This window comes from Crotalus tigris, unplaced genomic scaffold (genome assembly GCF_016545835.1).
Source record: "Crotalus tigris isolate CLP2741 ecotype Arizona unplaced genomic scaffold, ASM1654583v1 scf7180000017733.2605024, whole genome shotgun sequence".
NCBI classification, from domain to species: domain Eukaryota; kingdom Metazoa; phylum Chordata; class Lepidosauria; order Squamata; family Viperidae; genus Crotalus; species Crotalus tigris.
Window position 1 is genome coordinate 1,667,622 of NW_024096600.1, and position 18,103 is coordinate 1,685,724.

General features: G+C 42.3%; 1 protein-coding gene across 1 annotated transcript in view; it reads right to left on the reverse strand.

Moving 5' to 3' along the window:
• Positions 1-1,755: 1,755 nt before the first annotated feature.
• NFE2L2 (nuclear factor, erythroid 2 like 2) overlaps positions 1,756-18,103 on the reverse strand; it is a 30,250-nt gene continuing 13,902 nt past the window's right edge. The window contains exons 2-5 of the mRNA XM_039339341.1: positions 5,865-6,134; positions 5,625-5,717; positions 5,254-5,451; positions 1,756-3,775 (exon numbers count right to left, since the gene is read on the reverse strand). Of these exons, the coding sequence (XP_039195275.1) occupies positions 2,597-3,775; positions 5,254-5,451; positions 5,625-5,717; positions 5,865-6,134 (1,740 nt within the window). The 3' untranslated portion in view covers positions 1,756-2,596. The remainder of the gene's footprint in view (positions 3,776-5,253; positions 5,452-5,624; positions 5,718-5,864; positions 6,135-18,103) is intronic.

The following is an 18,103-nucleotide window of genomic DNA, read 5'->3' on the forward strand; positions in this document are numbered from 1 at the left end:
ATATTTGTGCAATTTCACTGTAAAACACTGTAAAACAGTAATCAGATGCTTTTTAGGCAGGGGAACAAAGCCCAGATAGGCTTTTTTTTTTCTTTCCTAAATCTTCAAAGAATTAAATATGAGATATAAAAAGCTGAAGACCCTGAACCACATAACTGACTTCCATAAAACTACAGTTAAAAACCCATGAGGATTGTAACCATTGCAGTGCTCTTTCAAATAAGGAAATCTATTTCTTTTACCACACAAAAGAGTGGCATTTTGTTCAATAAACTCTTCACAAAAATGCTATTTTTTCTTAATGGTAGAAAGGTAAAGCAGTTACTAGTTTTAAGATGTGAAAAGAGAGAAGCCAACAAAAGTCAAAAATGGTGGAAAAGCAGGAGCGCTCATGAATGAATTGATTAGAAGATGCCGTATAACAAAGAGCTCTTCAATGCTGTGGATCTCATTCTAAAGCCCTGGTTCTGTTCCAGTTCAGCGTAGAAGTCACTCGAGCCTAAATTAATAACTGGTGCAATTTGCATCTTGATGCCACTTCCAATGCTAAAATCAGAGTAACCTGGTCTCTCCCGTATTGAGTGGAGATGAAATCCACGTTCAAATCCTTCAAGCACAAAACCTGTCGGATGACCTATGATACCTGTCGCCTTTATGCTGGACTGAATTCCATTACAGAAAAACAATGGGGTGAAATCTATTTTCAGTAAATCTTTCCCGCAAAGGGATTTGAGGTTTTTTTTTTTTTTAACCTGATGCAATTCTAAATAGTCTTGGAATAAGAGTTGTTTTGGCTGCAATCCTAGATGCTGATTATTCCCTTTAAAGCAGGGGTTCTCAACCTTGGCAACTTTAAGACTTGAGGAATTCTGGGAGTTGAAGTCCACAAGTCTTAAAGTTGCCAAGGTTGAGAACCCCTGCTTTAAACCCTTTGTGGTCCTGTAACAGTATCTTGTCAGCACAGAACAGCTGAAATGGGATGTTTCACGTTTCCACACAATGGGATGTACAAGGAGGGGTTTAGAAATTAACTGCTTGGCTCCCATAATCTGCCCCTCAAAGTCAGAATGGCTCCCATCCCTATTAATATTTAGGAGGGCCATTAAAATGCTTGCAAAGGAGGAGGAAGGGGATGGGCAGCAGCAAGGATGAAAGACATAGTCACTGTGGGTGCATACTAGACTTGAAAGACTGGGCCAGGGGCAGATTGTCATGGAAATCGATGTGGTTGCTGAATTGACACGAATTAATGGCACATAATCATTTACAATACTTCTATGTAGATACTTGGTGATAAATGTTATATATCAAACTAAGGTACTGTCCATAGCTCCTCTCAAGAGACAACTGATCATTTCTTTTTTTAAAAAAAAAGTTTCCTGAAAACTACCTCTTAGTATCGTGGTTTTCTTCTGAAATATAGAATAAATAGCGGCACTCTTAAACTAAATTGCAAACATGCTTAAAAGAATAAAATTGAATTGAGTAACTGAGTCCCATTAGTTATTTAACGTCCAACTTTGTATAGGTACTGGACTTAAATCTAATGGTGCAATTATTTGTCTAGTGCACCCAAGCGGCAAAATTATGAATAGGATCAAGAGGTTATTTAACAGAACAATGAATGGGACCTTAGCGGTCTTCTAGTCCAACCCCATGCTCAAGCAGGAGGTTGTCCAATCTCTTCTTAAAAACCTAAAATTTAGGATGCCAAAGATCCCCTACTCATCAATAAAGTCTTGTTCAACTACCCAATCTGGCTTCAGAGACTTTTAATACATTTCAGGTCAAATATATGAAAACAGCTAGAAAAAAATTTGGGATAATAAAAGCTTAGATTCATAAGCTGTTTGTGTCTATCCAGTGACCTACTCCCCCATTTCAACCACATTCAGTAACATAGTTGTGCACCTTTGGCTGAAACAAAATCATACTTTACATAACAATTTACTAAATTATCAAATAAAAAAATTAACCACTTTAAAAGTACAAAAACTCCTTATCATTAACAATCTTCCAATGATCAGGTTCCTGAAGCTCCATTAATTTTAATGAAAGAATGTTAAGCACATGCTTAATGTTCCTACTCTTAAGCTATTCTTCAAAGTGCTTGTCTTTGGTTGGGTTCTGTCCTATTGCTGCATTATACTTTATACTGCATTCAAGCTGCTATATTAAAGTAAATACACTTGTAAACTAAAAAAATCATTTGTATTTATAAAGTGATGTACCTTAAGACAGAAAATTAATTTTGTAAATATGTAGGATTAGCAGTTAAATCACGCTTGATACTTATTTGAATAAAGCAACTATAGAAATTGTATATAAATAAGACATCTTGAAATATTTACACAAGCACAAAAACTACTTAAGCTGCTATTATATAACAGGAAGAACTACTAGTGTATTGTGGAAGTATTCATTGTGCATACATTTTGCTTTACACTAATGATTTAGTGCGTTCATACATTTGACTCTAAAGAAACATAGTCACTTGAAAAAGGACAATGTTGGGTTACATGATGCTTATCAATAGAAAATAGCAATGTAAAAATAATCATAGAAATATTTTTTTTGTCTCCCTGATCTTCAGAACTTAAGTCTCTAGCTTCTTGATCTTAGGCACAAGGAAAATGCTCCCATCTCTGGTTTGCTGCAGCGAATAATCATTTGGGGAGTATGGCTTGCCATCTTCATCCCGAAGCATGCTGAAGACTTCAAGGTACAGGGTGCTCAGCTGCTTTTTCAGCAGCTGCAGGCTTTTGTCATTGTCCACCTTCTCTTTCAGGAGCTTCTCTTTCTCCTCCTTCAGGTAATCCAAATCGTGCTCCAATTCAGTAATGTTTTCCAGTTTCCTTTTACGGCAGTTTTGAGCAGCTACTTTGTTCTTGCCTCGCCTGCGTATGTCACGAATCAGAGTGAGCTGAGCCTCGCTGAACTGCTGCTTGGACATCATTTCATTGAAGTCATCCACAGGGAGATTGATGATTTTTTCAACAGAAAAGGGGATCTGCAGAGCTTTTGCTCTCAGTTCATCTCTAGTGAGATGAGCTTCTTCTTGGTTGAAGGGCTTATCTTTCATAAATGGAGCTTCAACGTGGCCAGGATTGGCAGGCAATTCTCTTTGAGGTGTACTAGTAAGCGGTAAGTCAGGCTTTGGGGTGCCTTGCTCCAGAGATGGAGAGGCAGGAGCCTGCAGGTGAAAAGAATGAATCTTTGCATTGGTTGGTGACACAATTCCAGGGGCGCTATCAATCTCCTCCATTTCTGAATCACTGCATCCAAAGCCTGTATCCTGACAGACTGAAGATGACTCAACAGAATGAGCTGGGGAGGTTGTATTGGGACTTGCATTCAGTGAAATACCAGAATCTGAATCATTATACTCGGGGGCATTTCCTGCAAGGTCTTGGTTAAAAGCTTTGCACTGAGCAAAATCCGAAAGGTCAATCGGTTCACTTAAAAAGCCAGCAATTGCCTGATCCACAAAATGAGATGGCGGAGTAGCCGCTCTGGTGTCCATCTTCACATCAATAAAGGAATAGAAATCCTCACAGAAATCAGTGCTACGTTGACTAGAATCTTCTGGCAACCCCAGGCTGGAATAGGGATCCTCCAAAGGTTTCAGGAAGTCTTGACTGCAGTTAACAACTTCTTTCTCCATGGCCGATATTGAATTGTAGAAGGTAAAGTTATCGGCTGCCTCTGAAGTGGTATTTACAGCAAATGGGCTTGATGTTACATCGGCGAGACTGTCATTTTGTATGTTAAGACACTGTTGAAAGAAAAGTTCCAAAAAATGTTCAATAAAACTTACACGATAATCTTATGATTTCATTTTAGAGTTTGTACTGGAGGGTTTTCTGGTCTGAAAGCCACACTAGAATTTTTAGTGGCATGCTTGCATGAGGCTTAGCAACTAAGCTTTGGTTTAATCCGATTTAAATGTAATTCAGAGTAATTATATGATTCCTTTCCATCTGTTTAACATTTCTGTCACGTGAAAAATGACAACTTGGGGAGGACCTCTGGGAAGGACGATCTCCCTAACCGTGTTTTACACATTAGCAGTTTCTGAGGAGGTGATGCCTCTCTGGAGCTAGGGAGGCAGTATTTATGGGTAATCTTGTGCCACACACATGGACACTGTAGGCTTCACTGTCACCTTTTTACATACTATGAGACTAGAAAACCTTGTGAGACAAACATCAAGCAAGAGAAATAAGGAAGGGGAGAGAGATGCAAGTAATTAGTACACCCCCCCCCCCTTTCTCCACTGACAATTTAGAAAAGGAAATGTGAATACTGAGAAGGGGATGAAATGCATCAGAACCTTGAAACTACAATTATCGACCCTTCAGTCATTCAACTTGCATTTGAATCAGTTGCCTACCTCAATACATTTACTTAAATGTAAGAGTTTGCAAGAGTTTATGGTGTTCCTCGTAACAGGAATGGAACCATTCCTTTTGTAGGATTGAGTGGTATGGCCTTTCAATATAAATAAATGTAGACCTACCAGGTTTCTTTCCTCAAGAATCAACTTCTGTTTGAGAAATTTCTGTTTTCCCTGCATTCAGGGTAAAATAATTTGTGTTTTGTTTATAAATTCCTTCTCCTTATAACTATTGTTACTCTAGATTTACAAAGTGTCATTTCTCAAAAAACAAAATCTGTGACATATGAAAAAAATATAGGCTTTTAAAATATTTTAAAGTCTCTGATGAGCTTGCAAATAATTGGATTTCTGGAATACCAAACTGAGGGTTCTGTTTATTTTTAAGAAAAAGCAGGCTTACTCTTCTTATGCAATTATGGATAAAACTGATATGAGCAAGATTTTTTTTTAAAAAAAAAAACCTCCCCAATTATCAAAAGGATATTAAATAGCAAGATTTCTCTCCCAATAAAAATAACCAAATAGACTTTCAATCCATTTTTAAGCAAACTAGCTTTAGGACTATAATGCAAGTTAGGGCTTTAATTTATAGTACAAATTCTCTCTAGAAAACAAATATTATTTCATTTGCACTACAAATAAATCTTGGTTGCAAGTTAAGTAGTTCACAGCTATTAGAACACTGTCAAGTTGTTATTTGGTGACGTTTCTTTTTTTTTTCTCCCACTGAATTATCCTATGCAGAGTGATGTGGGAAAGAATTGACCGAGAAGACAAAAATGTCAACGGTAATTTTTCCTTTTACCAAAATATCTGTCCAAAATACATAGCCAAACGCTGACAGCAAATATTACCTGCAGTTCTGGAATAGACAGGAGTTCTTCCCACACTTGTTCTATATCTTGTGTATTCTCCACTTTTGTATCTAATAATTCTGGAATCGTAGACTGAAGTACAGATGAGTCAAGCCGCTGCATAGGGTTAGATTCAACAAAGACCTGGTTGGCAGCCATTTCCAAAGGTGCCACTTGTCGAAATTCAGCTGGAGAAATCTAGAATATATGAAAGAGATCATTGATATACCTGTGCTTGGAGCCTTAAACATTACCACGAAAAGATATATATCGTCAAATCTGCGGCTCACAATATTAAGAGGAGTGTAAAAAGTAAGAAGGAAAGAGATGCAGTTAAGTCCATAAAGACTGTCAAAGTGGTGAATATTTACCTCACTCTCGCCTCCAAATGAAAATGTTTCTGCTAAAATCTGCATGTAATCATCAAAGAGAACATCTGCATCTTGTTTGGAAATATGTACACTCTGGGTAAGAAACACAGAAAGTTACAATTGTGTTAAATGCGGATTCATCGAAGACACCCACAGCAACCAGGGTGAAAGAAACAAGGAAGAGGGAATACGGTGTTCTAGTCAATAAGAACGAAAAGGGTTCTATGTTTACAGCTATACCTGTGAATAATTGTTGGATATGGCAGAATTTCCAGATTCAACAGCTTGAGCTGGTTGGATAGGAACATATTCCCCAGTTTCCTCATCCAGATGCAATTGGGCCAGGAAGGCCTTTTCTTGCTCTTTCTGAAGCTGCTCTTCTCTCTCACTTTCAAGCTTTTTCTGCTTCTCAAGTTCATATTCCTTCTTTCTTTGGCTGAAATCAAAAACTTCACGCCTTGCTCCAAGATCTATGTCTTGTCTCCAGAGAATGTCAATCAGCGTCACATCCTATATGCGTGAGAGAAAGAAAGTAAAGACCATCAGGGCTGTCTGCATTTTAAATGTACTATTCAAAAAGAGTGGCCATTATACCTAAGCGGTTGAAAATAGAACCAAAGCCCAAAGTTGATGGATCGATATTAACATCAATGTTATATCCCATAACATAAAATTCAGTAGGTATTTGATTACAAAACATGGAAATGTAGCAGTAAGAATAGGGGTTAAAAGAAAAAATGACTTGCACTGTAATGCTGAGCACTGTTTGAAATTCAATGTAAAATATATGTACTGTAAACACTTGAAAACAATCCTATCAATTATTTGTGAATAACCATGCACTGTATGCCTGTAGTCTTAAATGTCTTTATTGCTCATTAGTAAATGTAAATAGGACTGTCATAGATAAATGTCATAAATAAGTATATCAGAGTCCAAAAAATATTCAAAGACATGCACCGGTAAGCATTAGTAAGTAGTTCAACACAGAATTACATAATGTTATTTTATATATATATATATATATATATATATATATATATATATATATATATATATATATATATATATATGATTGGAAATAAAAACAAAAACATGACTCTTGGGAATATTCATGTTAGTCAAATAGTAATGATCACCAAGAGAGTATCTATAAAAATAGAATTTTAATCCACCGAGCTTTCGTCAAACACAATTGACATCGTCAGGGTTAAAAGGTAAGTGCCGGGGGAGAGTCTTATATACAGCTGTTTAGTGTCTGCTTCCGGCTCCTGGAGCGTGTCATAGGCCCCAGCTGATCGGGTTGGGTCTCCAGCCTACATCCCACATTACTAATCTGCATTCTGTCATAAGTTGTTTCAGAGTTGGGAGTCCAGATCTTTTTGCCTTCCTTGCTCATAGCCTCCCCCCCACCACCATCCCACACACGACTTCCCTCTACGAGTGGGGGTGGGCAATTATCACTTTCAGTATCCTTACAAGCCTCACGGCTATTTTGGTCTTGTTTATCCGTCTCCCGGAATTGTGCCCTAGATTCATAACCCCCGCCCATATTGTTCCTCCTCCCCTCCTTCTTCCCCTGGGTTCCCCTGTACGGTCCGCTGTTCGTTCCCACACGCTCTGTCTTGTGCACCGTCAAGATGTTTTTTTGTCGTTGTCCTATTGTCAGTGGCTCGTTGTTCCATCCGTTGCCGGTGGGCAACGTTACCGTCTGTCCTTGGTTCTCCATTCCCACTCCATACGGCGTTCTTCCCCTTTAATTGTAGTCGCTGTTTCATCCCATAACTTTGCGCTGGGGGTGTCGAAGGGGGGTGCATTCTCCTGCTGGATTGCGATCGAGTTGTCATGCTGTGTCTGGTAGCCTCCTCATGGGGGGGTTCATCGTCGTTCTCCTCATCTCTACCGGACCTGGTTGTATTCCGTTTTTCTTCCAGTTTCTCGAATCCCCATCCATTTCCATTCCATCTCCATGCTGTTCCGTTCTCTACGGATCGTGGCGAATCCGTCCGCAGTTGTCTGCCAGGACTGGTCTGTAGTTGTTCCAGGAAGGGGGGGCCATCAGTGGGGGCTGCATTAATGTGATTACATTAAATTCAATATATCCGGACATTAAGTTTACGTTGGAGGAGGAGGTCCGGGGCTCGATAGCCTTCCTGGACGTACTGGTCCAACGTTCCCCAGATGGAACTCTGAACACCAAGGTCTATCGGAAGCCCACTCATACGGACCGCATCCTCCATTTCCATAGTAATCATCCGGCCTCCCATAAGGCCAGCTGTATTAAGACCTTGTTCAAACGGGTACAGTCGCACTGCAGCACCATGGAAGCTAAGGCAGAAGAAAGAAAACATCTATTCCGCATATGCCAAATGAATGGGTATCCCCCGAGGTTTATTAAGCGACACAGTATGGCACCCGGACTACATAATGGACAATCAAGAGAGGACCTCCAGACACGGGTCATACGCGTGTCACTACCGTACATCAGAAATGTGTCAGAGGCTACAGCCAGGCTTCTGGCACCCCACAACATACAGGTAGCCCACAAACCCACCCAAACCATACGAGCTAAGGTGATGCGCCCCAAAGATCAGCTCCCCACCGCCGAGAGATCAGCCATAGTTTATAAAATCAACTGTGCAGATTGCCAGAGTAATTACATAGGCGAGACCTCGAAAAGACTTAAGACCCGCCTACATGAGCATAGGCTAGCCATCAGACGGGGTGAACAACACTCCCAGATTTGGGCTCATGCAGTAGAATACGGCCATCGTTTTGATTTTGAGAATGCCCAAATCTTGGCTAACGATATCACAAAAAGAGGCCGCTTATTAAAAGAGGCATGGTTCTCAGAAACTGAATCCATCAATAGGCGTGTGGATTTGTGTGCAGCACACCAGGCTCTGAAAATATGGAATGCTGGTAGCCGCATTAACCGGGAGAGGGGACCTAATTCAAAGACTTACTATCCAGAAGACATCGCCCGACCCTCCTCCTCATGTAATCACATTAATGCAGCCCCCACTGATGGCCCCCCCTTCCTGGAACAACTACAGACCAGTCCTGGCAGACAACTGCGGACGGATTCGCCACGATCCGTAGAGAACGGAACAGCATGGAGATGGAATGGAAATGGATGGGGATTCGAGAAACTGGAAGAAAAACGGAATACAACCAGGTCCGGTAGAGATGAGGAGAACGACGATGAACCCCCCCATGAGGAGGCTACCAGACACAGCATGACAACTCGATCGCAATCCAGCAGGAGAATGCACCCCCCTTCGACACCCCCAGCGCAAAGTTATGGGATGAAACAGCGACTACAATTAAAGGGGAAGAACGCCGTATGGAGTGGGAATGGAGAACCAAGGACAGACGGTAACGTTGCCCACCGGCAACGGATGGAACAACGAGCCACTGACAATAGGACAACGACAAAAAACATCTTGACGGTGCACAAGACAGAGCGTGTGGGAACGAACAGCGGACCGTACAGGGGAACCCAGGGGAAGAAGGAGGGGAGGAGGAACAATATGGGCGGGGGTTATGAATCTAGGGCACAATTCCGGGAGACGGATAAACAAGACCAAAATAGCCGTGAGGCTTGTAAGGATACTGAAAGTGATAATTGCCCACCCCCACTCGTAGAGGGAAGTCGTGTGTGGGATGGTGGTGGGGGGGAGGCTATGAGCAAGGAAGGCAAAAAGATCTGGACTCCCAACTCTGAAACAACTTATGACAGAATGCAGATTAGTAATGTGGGATGTAGGCTGGAGACCCAACCCGATCAGCTGGGGCCTATGACACGCTCCAGGAGCCGGAAGCAGACACTAAACAGCTGTATATAAGACTCTCCCCCGGCACTTACCTTTTAACCCTGACGATGTCAATTGTGTTTGACGAAAGCTCGGTGGATTAAAATTCTATTTTTATAGATACTCTCTTGGTGATCATTACTATTTGACTAACATATATATATATATATATATATAAATATAAAAATAACATTATGTAATTCTGTGTTGAACTACTTATTAATGCTTACCGGTGCATGTCTTTGAATATTTTTTGGACTCTGATATACTTATTTATGACATTTATTTATGACAGTCCTATTTACATTTACTAATGAGCAATAAAGACATTTAAGACTACAGGCATACAGTGCATGGTTATTCACAAATAATTGATAGGATTGTTTTCAAGTGTTTACAGTACATATATTTTACATTGAATTTCAAACAGTGCTCAGCATTACTACATTATATATATATGTAGGTCTTTGGTTGTTCGGGTTTTCTCCCACGTAAAATTGGAAGTGTCTTGGCGACGTTTCGACGAAGTCCCATTCGTCATCTTCAGGCTGGTGCTTTCAGCTTCGTGCTTTGAGCAGCAATGTGTGGTCTTAGCTGTTTATTCCTTTTAACTGCCAGTGGGGGTATGAACTGATTGGGTGGGAGCTTGGCTGTGTTCTGATTGGGTGGAGGTGTGTTCTGAATGGTTAAAGAAAAATAAGAATGACCAAACCACCAAATATTTAATACAGTAACTGCATTTTTGGATCTCAAAATTTAATCAAAATTGAATATCCCATACGCTAGTTATAAAATATCTAACTTTTTTGAGAAAAAACTTGTTTTTGTGTACATTTATGGGATTGATGATCATCAGAGATGAATTCTGTAAATGCCTGAACTTCAACCTTATAGTCACACAAAACATCCCATAATACATACCTACTCACTTTATCATATGCTTTCTCTAAATTAAAGATATACAATAAATTTTCTTTCTCACATGTAGACATTTCTCAATGACCAACTAAAGGGCAAAAATCTGGTGTGCACATTCTCTGCTCAGCATACAGACAAAGTCCAAATTTTAGTCATGGATCAAAATAGATTTTCATCAGAATTCTGACAAACACACTTAATATAATTTGCCTGTTCCTGTAGTCTTGCTATCTTTCCATTAGAATAGAATAATTGCATTTTTCCAAACATCAGACAGAAATGAAAACATCACGCACATATTAAATCAAGTTTCACAGTCATTCTCCAAGGAAGCCACATCCATATTTTAATATTTCTCCAAATATATTATTTGTATCTCATACCATTTTTTAACATTTTTCACAACATACATCTCTTTCATTTCATCAGTTTCTTTCCTGGACATTTATGGCATTTGTATCAATTCTACTTTGCATATCAATATAATTCCCACGCAAAATGCCATACAAATCTCTAAATTACTCATTCCCAAGTAACTTTCATCTTTTTTTTAATTCCATTCATTCTGATGACACCTTATTTTATCTATTTTACTCACTTCTCTGCTCTTTTTTAAAAATTTCTATCTTAATTGCTCTGCAGTTTCTCAATCTTTAGTCCTAATTATTCCTTGCTTTCTCCGACTACATTTTTTGCAATTTTATTTCTCCCACACTACCTTATATTCATTGCAAATTCCCACAACCTTTCATCATAAGAAATGAAATCAATCATGCTTTTAAATTTATATTTATTCTTTGTCATGTCTATATATGAATAGACTTCCGCTTATACCATACATCTTTAAAAAAGAAACATTTTCTAACCAGATACTGACCACTTGACATAACCTCATAATTTTCATTCATTCTTGCTCAATCACTTTTTCTGTTATCTGTCATTACATTCTCACCCATCCATTCATGTTCACCTAACAGAATAATTTATTTTCTGGGGTCATGTTCAGTCATAATTGTAAGGAGCGTCCTTGAGTGAATCAGGCAAACAATACACCAGGCACGCTCCAGGATCCAACAAAGTTTATTGCACGTTGCAGGAAACAAAGTTTACCCTGGGGGAGGCTCCAACCCCGCGCACTATATGCCGTCCCGGGCTACACCCAGAGCACACACCCTCATCAAGCCTTATAAGGAAACCCCGCCTATAATCCACCCATCCACCCCACCCTGTGTTAACCTCCACCGTAGCAAGCCCCATGAAACAAATCCTCAGTCAGTCAGTCCCACAGCAGCAAGCCCCGTGAAACAAGTCCGGGTCCCACGCCCTAACTGATATTAGATCCTGTCAGACCCAGCGTCAATGCATAGCTCCTGCCCGCAACCCCCATTCCGTTTTGGCTTTCACGTGATGTCGTCACATGCACATTCAGCTGGCTGCACGCAGATCACGCCGGCGGTGTGGGTGCCGTTCCGCCGGAACCGCTAGGACGCGTTCGCCGTCGGCGCAGGCTGGAGGCTGCAGCCGGCCAGGTTGGCAGCGGCCAGGGTGGTAGTGTGCTGGGTCTGACATTCGGCTTCCCCTCACCACAACTCCCCCTGAAACAAAGGTAATAGATGAGTCACCGCGTGTACCTTTTGGCCAGATACACCAATCAACCGTCCCCTTGCCCCCGCCGCGCTCCGTGTTGTACCCTTTTGTGATACCTTTTAACTAGCTCGGGGGCGGATACATCCCCACTCAATACCCAGGAGGCTTCAGACAAAGGATACCCCGTCCACACGACCAGGTAGTATAGTCTATTACCCCGTAGTCGCGAGTCAACTATGTCCTCTATTTCGTACCGTCCTGGGGTGACAGGGCCTGGGGGTTGTCCATGGGATGTCCTCCCCACCGGCTTCAATAAACTTACGTGAAATGTCGAATGCATTTTTCCTAGAAGCTTTGGTAATTCGAGCCTCACTGTTACCGGATTGACGATTTGTGCTATGCGAAAGGGCCCGATATATTTTGGTGCCAGTTTCTTGCAGGGGACCTGCAACTTAACATATTTGGTTGATAAGTATACTTTATCCCCCACACGGAATTGGACCGGTTGTCGACGTCTCTTGTCGGCGTGGTACTTAGCCACCTGTGTCGCCTGGTCTAATGCCTGCCTTACATTACGCCACACCTGGCCTGCTCGAGCAAACCACCCCTCTGATCGGTGTAGAGGGGGGTCTGGTGACACACACTCGGGTAAGGGGACCACATCATACCCATAAACAACCTGAAATGGGGTTAGACCGGTACTGTTATGCACTGCATTATTATATGCCAGTTCAGCAAATGGAACATAGTCCACCCAATCCAGCTGTTGATACGATACATAACAGCGCAGGTACCGTTCAATGGCTGCATTTGCCCGTTCCGCCGCCCCGTTGGTACAGGGGTGGTATGCCGAGCTCAATCCTTGTGTGGTTCCAATACTGGCTAGGAAACCTCGCCAGAAGCGGGCTGTAAACTGCACACCACGATCTGAAATAACTCGACGGGGTGCCCCATGTAGTCTGTAAATATGTTGTACAAACAATTTCGTCAGGCGTTTTGCAGATGGCAGACCTTTGCAGGGGATGAAGTGGGCCTGCTTAGAAAAAAGATCCACCACTGTCCAGATCACCGTGTAACCCCTCACGTTTGGCAAGTCCACAATGAAGTCCATCCCGAGATCCTGCCATGGCCGGTCCGGGTCCGATACCTGTTGTAGTAAGCCCATGGGTTTTTTCGGTACCGTTTTCGCTTGGGCGCAAAGGTGACACTGTTTGACATATTCCTCAACATCCTTCCTCATCCCTGGCCACCAGAATTGACGTCTCACTAGATGGAGTGTCCTTACGAACCCAAAATGGCCGGCCGTTTTCGAGTCATGACATCTGTGGTACACTCGGTTTCTTAGTGCCAACGGAACGTATAGCTTATTCCCATACCAGGCCAATCCATCACGACGACTCAAGATCCCAGGGTTAGCTAAAATCCAGGGGTCTGTTAACAAAGCCGATCTCAGCCCATCCTCGAAAGCTCCTAACTGTGCACCCTTCTCAGGCAGGCCGGGACCCGGATCACACGGAGGTATGATAGCGTGAATCACCTGCTCTCTCTTACTATTGTACTGTGGCAGCCGGGATAGCGCGTCGGCCAGGAAATTCTTTCCTCCCGGAACGACTTTCAGGTGGAAGTTGAACCGTTGGAAGTATTGCGCCCATCGCACATGTTTGGGTGCTAATCTTATTGGGGTTTGGAGGACCGCTAGATTTCGATGGTCTGTCCACACCTCGAAGGGATGCTGTGCGCCCTCCAGCAAATGACGCCATGTCGACAGGGCCCATTTCACGGCAAACGCCTCCTTCTCCCACACTGCCCAGCGGCGGTCCGTGTCCGTGAACTTTTTGGACGTGTAGGCGCACGGTTGTAGAAGTCCGTCTTTATTACGTTGCAACAATATCGCCCCAATGGCGACATCGCTGGCGTCGGCCTGTACGACGAATGGTCGGCCTGGATCGGGGTGTATCAGAATGGGTTCTCGTGCGAATAGTCCCTTAAGGGACTCGAAAGCCTGTTGGCAGGCCATAGTCCAGACAAGAGGTTGTCCTGGGCGAGGTTTTCCGGCTACTCGCTTGGTGCGCAACAGCTGAGTCAGCGGCAGGGCCACGTCGGCGAACGAGGGGATGAACTGCCGGTAAAAGTTTGCAAATCCTAGAAACCGCTGTAGCTGGCGACGGGTTTTTGGCGCTTGCCATTCCAATACGCATTTTACTTTATTGGGATCCATTCTAGGAAAAATGCATTCGACATTTCACGTAAGTTTATTGAAGCCGGTGGGGAGGACATCCCATGGACAACCCCCAGGCCCTGTCACCCCAGGACGGTACGAAATAGAGGACATAGTTGACTCGCGACTACGGGGTAATAGACTATACTACCTGGTCGTGTGGAAGGGGTATCCTTTGTCTGAAGCCTCCTGGGTCTTGAGTGGGGATGTATCCGCCCCCGAGCTAGTTAAAAGGTATCACAAAAGGGTACAACACGGAGCGCGGCGGGGGCAAGGGGACGGTTGATTGGTGTATCTGGCCAAAAGGTACACGCGGTGACTCATCTATTACCTTTGGTTCAGGGGGAGTTGTGGTGAGGGGAAGCCGAATGTCAGACCCAGCACACTACCACCCTGGCCGCTGCCAACCTGGCCGGCTGCAGCCTCCAGCCTGCGCCGACGGCGAACGCGTCGAATGTCAGACCCAGCACACTACCACCCTGGCCGCTGCCAACCTGGCCGGCTGCAGCCTCCAGCCTGCGCCGACGGCGAACGCGTCCTAGCGGTTCCGGCGGAACGGCACCCACACCGCCGGCGTGATCTGCGTGCAGCCAGCTGAATGTGCATGTGACGACATCACGTGAAAGCCAAAACGGAATGGGGGTTGCGGGCAGGAGCTATGCATTGACGCTGGGTCTGACAGGATCTAATATCAGTTAGGGCGTGGGAACCGGACTTGTTTCACGGGGCTTGCTACTGTGGGACTGACTGACTGAGGACTTGTTTCATGGGGCTTGCTACGGTGGAGGTTAACACAGGGTGGGGTGGATGGGTGGCTTATAGGCGGGGTTTCCTTATAAGGCTTGATGAGGGTGTGTGCTATGGGTGTAGCCCGGGACGGCATATAGTGCGCGGGGTTGGAGCCTCCCCCAGGGTAAACTTACTGTAAGGAGCGTCCTTGAGTGAATCAGGCAAACAATACACCAGGCACGCTCCAGGATCCAACAAAGTTTATTGCACGTTGCAGGAAACAAAGTTTACCCTGGGGGAGGCTCCAACCCCGCGCACTATATGCCGTCCCGGGCTACACCCATAGCACACACCCTCATCAAGCCTTATAAGGAAACCCCGCCTACAAGCCACCCATCCACCCCACCCTGTGTTAACCTCCACCGTAGCAAGCCCCATGAAACAAGTCCTCAGTCAGTCAGTCCCACAGTAGCAAGCCCCGTGAAACAAGCCCGGTTCCCACGCCCTAACTGATATTAGATCCTGTCAGACCCAGCATCAATGCATAGCTCCTGCCCGCAACCCCCATTCCGTTTCGGCTTTCACGTGATGTCGTCACATGCACATTCAGCTGGCTGCACGCAGATCACGCCGGCGGTGTGGGTGCCGTTCCGCCGGAACCGCTAGGACGCGTTCGCCGTCGGCGCAGGCTGGAGGCTGCAGCCGGCCAGGTTGGCAGCGGCCAGGGTGGTAGTGTGCTGGGTCTGACAATAATGTTGTATATTTTTTCTCAGACTCATTTCTGATTTTTCCATTATCACCATTACTGGAGCACAAAATATAACTACAGTCTATACTTTCCTACTTTCATATACCCCAACAATCTAGATAATATCTACTCATACTCTCCTTTCATGTTCCATACTATACTTTCATGTACATCAATTCCATAAGTGGAAATCATCTTCAAATCTTTTACAGCATTCTTTGTCTTAATTTCAGACATAAAAAAATATTTTTCTTTCAGGCTCTTTATTATTTATTTCTCCTGCATGTTACAATCCTAAGTATGCAATGATCACAAAATAGACCCCTGAATATTTCATTTCTATGCCCATCAGGGCTTGGGCACTTCAATATTTCACACAATGCTTTTAATAAGAAAGGGCAAGGATAGACTAGGTTACCAGGTTTAGACCCACGTGCAAAATTCCCTGCTAATGGTAAGGATAATACCAGCTAGTGTAGCACCTTTGGGTCAGTATACCAACCACTCCTATAAAGTTGTTTTCCCTTTCAAAATAATTGTGTCATTCTAAATATATTATTTATTACAAATATAAGTTCATTAAATGATTTTTAAAAATCTAAACGCATTAGCTACAAGTTGATATTAATGCTAAAATAAGGAGCAAAGTGTTCATGATAATGGTACATACACTGAGCCACATGTCTTGTTTTTCAGATAATGATTTATTACATCCTTAAATCAGTTCAGTGGGCTACCATGTGATTTGTTCTTCAATAAGTCTTTTATTCTGTTTTTAGTTTTTCAAGCCCAGGGCATATAACTGCTTGGGCAAATCCAAGAAATGGAAATATCCAAGGAAACGGCCTAAAAGGGGATTCAAAATCTAAGGGTGCCCTAAACAAAAAAAATTTTCTTTTAACTCAGGTACAATGTAGATATTCCAACCATCTGACCATTAGAATCATATTGTATTAATACTGACAAGAACCCCTGATTTTTCTGTTAAACAACTATAAAGTTATGTATTGTGAACTGAATCCAGAGCCTGAAATCAACCTTACAATCAAAATACAAGTGGCACTGGACTCATGGATAATGCCTTTTGTTTTCTCTGTTTTTACTGTTTTTCAAAATAAGCCAACACAATATACAATACCTCAGTTTACATATTAACAACCACTTTGTGAGGACACTTTGAAGAAAAACAATTGACTGAATCTGAATTTTACTATCTTCCAAACTATAATCTAATTTTAACCACAAATCTATACAGCAGGAGGAAGAGGAGGAGGATAGAAAAATGAAGCCATTTTTTCTGACATCAGTGTTTTATTTATCTTAGTATTAAGCTTTACAACCTGTCCTTAACTTCAGGGCTAAGTCTTGAATCAACAAAGATCATGTTTAGATTTGTCCTCTTGTAAAACAAAAACTCCTTCAATTTCTAAAGAGATTTGGATTTACTGAACGTTTCCAAAAATGCTGGAGGTAGCAGAAAGGTGGTGTTGTTTTTTTTTAAATGGTCTTTCCTTCCCTCCTTTTTCAGAAGATTGGCTCATCTTCCACAGCACTTTTAATGGCACATCAGGCTGCAAGGAAAAGGAAGTATAGGAAATAAGCATGCCTCATTTTTCTTTCATTGTGAATAATCTCTATTTATAGGTAGCTAGTATTCAACTCAAAGAAAATTCTTGACGTAATTCTTGATATAAAATGCCTTTGCTCTGGCACAAAATAATCACTGCATCTTCATTTCCATTGGTGAGAAGAAGCTTTTCTGGAGATTTTCAGTCATCCAGGTCGTAGTTGTCTCAAAGGTGCTTTTTCAAAAGACAACTGGACTGTTTTTTTCCTTGTCACAACTGAAAAAGCTTCTTGGATGAGAAGTGAAAAATCTTCTTTTTCTTCCTCAAGGAAAAAACACCCCGTTGCCTTTTGAAAAAGCACCTTTGAGATAGTGAGGAGAAGGCTTCCCCAATAGGTTCAGCTGTAAACAGCTCTTTTTAGAAATTAAATACTGACTGGCATTTGTCATTAAATCAATTCTTATATGCTTTCTCTGTTCCAAGCCACATTAATAGCTTAGTTTGAGTTTATAGAAAGCAATTTTAATAAGATAAATGTAACTGTTAAACAATTCACATTAAGTTGTCCTCTGAGCCCCAAAGGAATTATTTGTCTTTTAGGTTTATGTATTAACATGGGGCCCTGGGGTAGACAATTAGCTATTTTATGTGAAACTCTTGTGGGTGTATGGTTAAAGTCTGACAATTCACTCCTATAGCTTTTTAGCAAACACATTTGAATTAGATAAATAATCCATATTTAGAATTGTGTATTGGCTACATAAGAAATATTTCCTATGGTTTATATATTTGCAACAGGCTTTAAAAATAAATTAACTATAGAGTAGGCAATCTGTACAAAAATACCCATATATGCCAGCGTATAAGGCGACTTCCGCAAGCGTTAAAATTGGCAC